Below are 7,503 nucleotides of genomic sequence, written 5' to 3' on the forward strand. Positions count from 1 at the left end.
AATGAAAGACAGAAGCAGAAGTTACAGAAACGCAGGCTATTTTTGGAACAGCTGAATAGACAATATTCAAACTTAGCTACAAGCTAGATGCTTCTTCAGAATATACAAGTCACTGTGTTTGAGAAGCTTTCTGTATAGGAAAAGTAGGAAAGTAGGACGTGTGGATCAAGGACATGCAGAACTTTCTCAACAAACTGAAGCATTGCTGTGGTTCTGAGCAGTGAGTTGTATAACTTATTCTTATAATTATAGTTATTTTACTAGTTCTCTTGTTCAGTAGCATTCCGTAAGGATCACCGTCAAAAATGGATGAGGTGAATGAAGTTATTCTTGAAGTTGACAAAAAACTCTTCCATATGGAGAAATCTGTGTTGGCAGAAGAAAGTAGATATTTCCAGATAATGTTTTATGGAGGATTTAAAGAGAGTTCTTTATGTAAAATACAGCTTAATGGGGTAAACAAGGAATGTTTCCAGACTCTGCTAGACTTTGTAAAAAATGGGAGTATGGAACTAAATCAAGGAAATGTCACAGATCTCCTGGAAACAGCAGATTTTTTAGATTTGCGTCAAGCTAAGAAGTTCTGCATTGCATTTCTGGTCCAAGAATTAAAGATGTCTAACTGTTTAAGTATGATGTCCTATTCCCAGCAATACGGATATATGGATCTTCATGACTCTGCTGTTAATGTCGCTGTCACACACTTATCTGAGCTCATAAATGACCATGAAGATGAATTCAGTCAGGTAGATAAGGAAACTCTAGAAGCAGTGCTGCAAACGGATGACTTATATGTTTCGAATGAAGATGTTGTGTTTGATGCTGTTATGAAATGGGTCATGGCGGACACCGTACGAGAAATGCATTTCAAGGAGCTCGTTGCACTGGTAAGACCTGCATTCCTTAGCCTCACTTTCCTTGATGGTCTGGTCAAACAAATTCAAAAATCAAAAGGGCAAGATACTTATTTAAGGCTTTTAGAAACATTAAACAGCAACCCGCCCATGGCATGGCGCACCATGGGTGATGTGATGTCATCAAGCAGAACATATGAGACCTTGTATGTGCTTGGTGGAAAACATGAACAAGAAGAACAAGAACTCTACATTTATTTGCCTAAAACAAGTACATGGAGGGCATGCCCCTCTTTAAAACGGAAAAACCTCACCCAGTATGCAGTGGCCACAGTAGGTAACTCTCTCTCTAAATATAGTGATTATTTATATACTGTCTAGAGATGAGCGAATTTGCCGAAGTTCGGGTTCGTATGAACCTGAACTATCGGCTACTGATTCCCGCTGTCTGCAGCCTTCGTGAACAGGGTGGATACAGCCTAAGGACCGCCTGGAAAACTGGGATACAGCCTATGCCAGTGTCTGTATCCCAGTTTTCCAGGAGGTCCGTAAGGCTGTATCCACCCTGTTTACGGAGGCTGCAGACAGCGGGAATCAGAAGCCGATAGTTCAGGTCCATACGAACCCGAACTTCGGCAAATTCGCTCATCTTTACTACTGTCCTCTAGATAGATATTTTCAAGTTATGGTGATAGAAACATAGGTGATGCATATATGGAGAAATGGTAGCATTTCTCATTTTCTCCATGGTATGGGGTGGGACTAGGGCTTAGCTATTATTTCATCCCTTAGCTACCTAGCCAATCCCAGTACAGTACAATACTAAGTTCATACTGCTGCTATGACATAGAGCTGGAGAAAGTGCACCAAACAGGCTTCACTGTGGTGGAGAAGGGTTTACAGTTAGGATTTACAAGGTGCTGTATGAGCAGAAATGCAATAAAGCAACAGCAATGAAGGGGTTATACTAAGCACTGAACTATTGCTACTGTTGAGAAGCTAAAGGGAGGTAAAGATTACATTGCAGCACTGTGTAAATTCAGCAGTGGGTAAACTGCTATTGAGTAGTAGATGATTCAACAAGACTTTGGCTCCTACTCATTACTAGAGATGAGCGAACCTTGAGCATGCTCGAGTCAATCCGAACCTGAACTTTCGGCATTTGATTAGCGGTGGCTGCTGAACTTGGATAAAGCCCTAAGGCTATGTTGAAAACATGGATATAGTCATTGGCTGTATCCATGTTTTCCAGACAACCTTAGAGCTTTATCCAAGTTCAGCAGCCCCAGCTAATCAAATACCAAACGTTCGGATTTTGATCGACTGGAACCCGAACCCGGTTCGCTAATCTCTACTCATTAGCTGTCATGAGTAAAAGCCCATGGAAGGGGGGACCCATGCAGACTGTACAAGCTGTCCCTCTACCATCCTCTCTCCCCCTGATCTCAGGAGAACAGGACTTTAAAGCAGCTGTATAGTAAGTCAGTACAGCTGCAGTATTGTATGAATGCTGCTAAAATGGGATGAAACAGATGACACTGAGGGAATACTGGTGATGAGTTATCATTACATGGGCGAATAAAACCTTGAGTGCTTCTTCGAAGCGTATCTGTCTCTAATAAACATGTCATGGCGAGGTCTCCAGCGATTGGCTTTGATTGGAAAAGCCATACAAAGTAGTGAGGCTCTAAATGATTTAGTATGACCAAAATGTAATAATGTAATAAAAATCTAGCAATGCAATAACTGAATACAATTTATTGTTGGTAATAATTATTTTCTCTTTTGTTCTGTTTTTATGATTACAGGAAACCTGGTTATCGTCACTGGTGGATATTTTCGAGGAGATTTTGTATGGTACAACATAGACTGGGTTCTCATTTATGATACTTCAGATAACTGTTGGCGAGATGGGCCGCCTATGAAGATTTCCCGAAGCTTTCATTGTGCTGTGGGAGTAGGGCTGCACCTCTATGTCATTGGTGGGAGCACAGATGAGGGTGTCATCGCAAATGTAGAGAGGCTGGATCTAGCAGAGATGACATGGGAGACCAGGAGCCCTCTCATTAAACCTGTTGAAAGAGCAGCAGCTGTCAGTGTTGACGACAAACTTTATGTTATATGTGGCCGTGATGACAATGGTGATGTCTATAGTGGAATACAGCGACTGAACACAGTACTAGATGTGTGGGAGGTAATCACTTATTCTCCTATGCCCAGGTAGAGTATAATATCTATATTAATTCCTCCATTATGTGTAAAATTATATTTAAAGAGGAAGGAAAGGGTGTTTTTCAGATATCCCACATTATCACATTTTGGTCCTACTGAATCAATTAGTGTGTTCACTACTTTGAATGGCTTTCCAATAGAAGTCAATCGCTGATGGCCTCACCATGACATGTTTAAGGGGTGCTTTAATGCAAAAGCCTCCTTTCGTTTTGCAAATCGATGGCAAGCCCCTTCCTTTAGCACCTACTGCTGTAAGAAAGAAAATGACGTTTTCAATATTCATGTCCTCCTTGGGCCTCTTTTTATTAAAGCGTAACTGTCATGTTTTTTTTAATTGCAGAAATCAGTAGTATAAGCGATTTTAAGAAACTCTGTAATAGGTTTCATCAGCCAAAAAAGCCTCCTTCTGTACTCAAGAAGCAATCTCCCAGCCTCCCCCCTGACTTCTTATCTGTGCATTATCAGGCAAACACGTCTTCATTACAGAGAAGCCAGTGAAGACGGGTTCTGCTCTCTCCATTGTAAGCCTATGAAGGGGGGAGGGGCCGAGGGAGATGAGGGAGCAGGAAGAGGTGACATGAAGGTCAGCTGTTTGTAGACTCTCTGGGCACCTAAACTGCAGGATTCTGGGGTCAGAAAGGTCAGTGCTTATCTATGTACTTACTGAGAGAAGATTGCAGGGTGTTGTGCTGTGCAGGACTCAGTCACTCCTAACAGCCCCTCCCCTCTCCATAGCCACATAATGGAGACAGAAATCCTGCTTTATCTGATGTGAGGGGGGAGGCTGGGAGATTGCTTTTTCAGTACAGAAGGAAACTCTTTTAGTACATAAAACCTATTACAGAGTTTCTTAAAATCGCTTGTACAGTTGATATTTAATGTTTTCAGAAAAATGGCCCTGAAATGACAGTTACGCTTTAAATATCCCCATTAAGAACCTTGGGATGTACAACACTAGAATGCTTCTCCACATTTTCCTCTTCACTGGAAAGGCTTACCCCCGCCTTCTTGACAAGAAATATGGAGTATCTTAGTGTCAGCCTTAACATCACATTAGATCAGTTCCATGAAATCTGTGCATCCTGGGATTCCTTCTGGGAAGCCATTCATCCTGAGAGCCATAACATTGTTCCTCTTCAGCAGTGTCCTTTCTTTTCTTCCCATTATTAATCTTTATACCCTCCTTTTTCACCCTCTCCCTACTTTCTTTTGTTTCTCTGACTCCCGTATTTATTTATTTTTGCCATTTTTCTGACCTCTGGCATGCACCCAATGTGGGCTTGCTGCAAAACTGTTTGTGTTCTGATTAGGCACTGAGGAGGACATTTATCAAGACAGGTGTACTGATCCATCAGTCTTAAATAAAGCCCCACCTCTTTTTCCCTGAAGACGCATGCAGGTGTAGAGTGGACGTTAATCATGATAAATCAGGCACAGGAGGAGGCCACGCCTTGCCGTACCAGCCTGCCTATGAGGTAAGCGGGGGATACGACTGGCATAAGCCATGGAAAAGGGGCGAATCTGCGCCTTTTCCATGCTGTACGCCAGGAGTGCATCTTAGTAAATGTCCCCCTGAGGCTTCCCACAAGTAGGTGTAAAAGTGCTTACCCCCAAATTAATACTCAGACACTAGAGTACCTCATGGTCAGAGATTACAGACTGTTAGACTTGCCCCTACGGTTCCCTTCTGCCCAACTAACAGACTTTGAGAGGGGGTGCATCATTGGACTGTGAGTAAAGGATGGTAGTTTCTAGGAACTGCTCACCTTCTAGGCCATTCTGACTAAGTTGTTAGATTGTGTTGAAAGGAATGGTTAAATGGAACTTATTATGTTCCAAACTGCTGACACTGTTAGCTTCTAGATTAAGGAGACACGTTATCTGTGCTTCCAGGATGCAGAAAAATGCTTTTTATTCTATGGAAGAGTAAAATAGGCTTTTCCAAACTCTTGAAAAGCTACAAGCTGAATGCTTTCTCTCTTCCCCCTTCCTGCATAACATCTGGAAGCTGCGTCTTAAGCAGGGTCAGGTATGGGAAGGGGGATGAGGAGATGTTTGCTGCACTTTATGAGCTTGGGAAAGCCCACTATAGATTTTTTCAATTTTTTTATGTTCTAGAAGCACAGATGGATATATGAAAGGTGTTTCCTTGACCTAACAGCTATCTAACAGTGTCAGTAGTCTGGAACATGAATTGCAGCTGATAGGTTCTCTTTAAGTAAGGACATGCACACAAGGTGTTCCAGAGTCCTTTAGTAGAGATGCTTGATCTGCCTACAAGTACAAGCAGCACCTACAATTTCCTCGTTCACCATGCAGACACAGGTGACACCTTCATTGTACACTTTTTTCTGCTAGGACAGTTTCCAGGCACTTAGCAGAGCGAAATCCTTGACTGCAGTAGTGCCACAAATGAGAAACCTGGACCGCTATAACTAGAACTGTATAATTTTTCACAAGATATTTAGGATCTGTTTGGGAACTGACAACAGTTAAGCTCATGTAGTGAGGGAACATGGTAAGTGATTTAATCCTGCAACGTGAGCAATTTCACGTTGGATGTTGCCCTTTAAATCTTCCAAGCACACCTCAAAGGAAGAAGTCTGGTAGTGATCATGCGGTTGATTTACAGACTGATTTTTGGTGAGCTGTAAATGGATTTTCAGCAGCTCATATACAGTTGTTTTGCGAAAAAGTGACTGGAACACGATATGCATGTGATTTGGCCCGTTTTGCAGCTATGGTATGGTATTTGGCGATTTTGCAGCTATGGTATGGTATTTGGCGATTTTGCAGCTATGGTATGGCATTTGCAACCTGCCTGGTAATGTATGTCAGTGAGATGCTATGATCTTGCATTGGAATAATTCTATACATACCACTGATAAGCATGATTCTAAATTACACTTACAATTTGTTTTCAAGGTATGACTTGGGGGCTACTGTACTTAATGGAATCCTATATACCATTGGAGGAAAAGCTCTCCGCTTCGACTTTCGTAATGAAATGTGGTCAGTAATTGAAGAAGAATGTCTCAACTGCAAGTTCTTTATGGGATGCTGTTCTGCAAATGGCCGGATTTATTTACTTGGACAGAGAAGAGCTAGTATAAAACATGACATTCCCAATTTTGTCTTGTTTGATCCATACCTGGATATTTGTCAGGTAATAGATGTAAAACTTCCTTGCCCATTGCCCATAAGAGGCTGCGTAAGTATGAGACGCTTTGATGTGTGGCCTTAGAAGTTTTTGTTTTAGATATCAATGTTGTTGGTATGGGATTACAAACTTATTGAAGACTTCCTTTTTACTAGATTTCACCATTAAATTCAACACCTTATGGTACAATTTCCAGGGTAGAAATGATAAAATGTATTTTGTGTAGTAGTTTATTTTCTGTTTAGCCGGTACAGTGATTCTAGATTCTTCTTAGCAAAAATAGCAGGATGTGGAAAGAAAGAGGTTATAGGCAAGAATAATTAATGACAATTTGTCTTAGTGTGAAAATGTGAATGCATGTCCGCTTTCCTGCACAGTAACAATACAATAAAAATACTTGATACGCTGCCAATATTGAAGTAACACTAATTTAAGTGCATCACAGCATCACTGAGTGAGACAGGAGACCGTGGTGGCCTGTGATTGGCTGAGCAGGCTGTCACTGCCAGACGAGTTTGTCTCAGATGTAGAGTTGGGTTCGCTCACCTGGGGACCAAAGATCATGCAGTAGGACATCGAGGGGAGCGTGGAGAGGTAAGAATAGGTTGTTTATCTTTTGTGCCTGGGCAGCAACATATTGAAATATTAACTCTGAGCAAAATACCCCTATAAGACAGAGACAATGCTGTTTAGCAAGTTGATGATCCTAACCATAATTGCAATGGAAAAAATCTAAAACGAATAAGTGGTAGACTGAGACTCTAAGTTCAGGTGTCAAAAATTATTATTTATTCAGTGCAGATAAAATACAGTGAGGAAAAATAGGTAGCAAGTACATTAACAAGAAATAATGAGGAAGGGTGTGTGACTGATGGAAGGGTCTATTACACCCTGCCTCACTCTAAGAGCCGCTAGGATAGAGCGTCCCCTTAAACCAAGTGGAGCTAGCTCTATTCTAAGTGAGTGAGATAGTCAGGTAGTCAACTTTTACTCGCTTGTGTGGGCTATGTAACAATTCCTGCTTGGAAATAGCAACAGCATAACATATAGCTATATGTGGTGTGCACTCTCTTGGATTAGACACAGATATTGTATTCTCGGCTATAGCTATTCTTCAGGAAGATATAGTTATTCCACTGGGTAAAAGTATGATGGAACTTACTATAATGCAGGTAGACCTGGAGCACAGTGCGATGGCTGGTTTGGCAGAGGCAGCGATGGACATCTACTGAATTAGCTGCTTCCAGCGTCTATTTA

General features: G+C 41.5%; 1 protein-coding gene across 1 annotated transcript; it reads left to right on the top strand.

Moving 5' to 3' along the window:
- The first annotated feature begins 305 nt into the window (after window positions 1-305).
- Window positions 306-6,560, top strand: LOC138796923 (kelch-like protein 23). Its single transcript, XM_069976668.1, has 3 exons — window positions 306-1,191; window positions 2,663-3,074; window positions 6,012-6,560. The coding sequence occupies exons 1-3, from the start codon at window positions 306-308 to the stop codon at window positions 6,328-6,330; spliced, it is 1,617 nt and encodes a 538-aa protein (XP_069832769.1). The 3' UTR covers window positions 6,331-6,560.
- Window positions 6,561-7,503: the final 943 nt, after the last annotated feature.

The sequence above is a fragment of the Dendropsophus ebraccatus genome, chromosome 7 (assembly GCF_027789765.1).
Source record: "Dendropsophus ebraccatus isolate aDenEbr1 chromosome 7, aDenEbr1.pat, whole genome shotgun sequence".
Taxonomy (NCBI): Eukaryota; Metazoa; Chordata; class Amphibia; order Anura; family Hylidae; genus Dendropsophus; species Dendropsophus ebraccatus.

Coding starts and splice junctions, on each gene's coding strand:
- LOC138796923 (XM_069976668.1), top strand. CDS start 306: ATGGATGAGGTGAATGAAGTTATTCTTGAAGTTGACAAAAAACTCTTC. Junction 1,192..2,662: donor GTATGCAGTGGCCACAGTAG/GTAACTCTCTCT, acceptor TTATGATTACAG/GAAACCTGGTTATCGTCACT. Junction 3,075..6,011: donor ACTTATTCTCCTATGCCCAG/GTAGAGTATAAT, acceptor TTTGTTTTCAAG/GTATGACTTGGGGGCTACTG.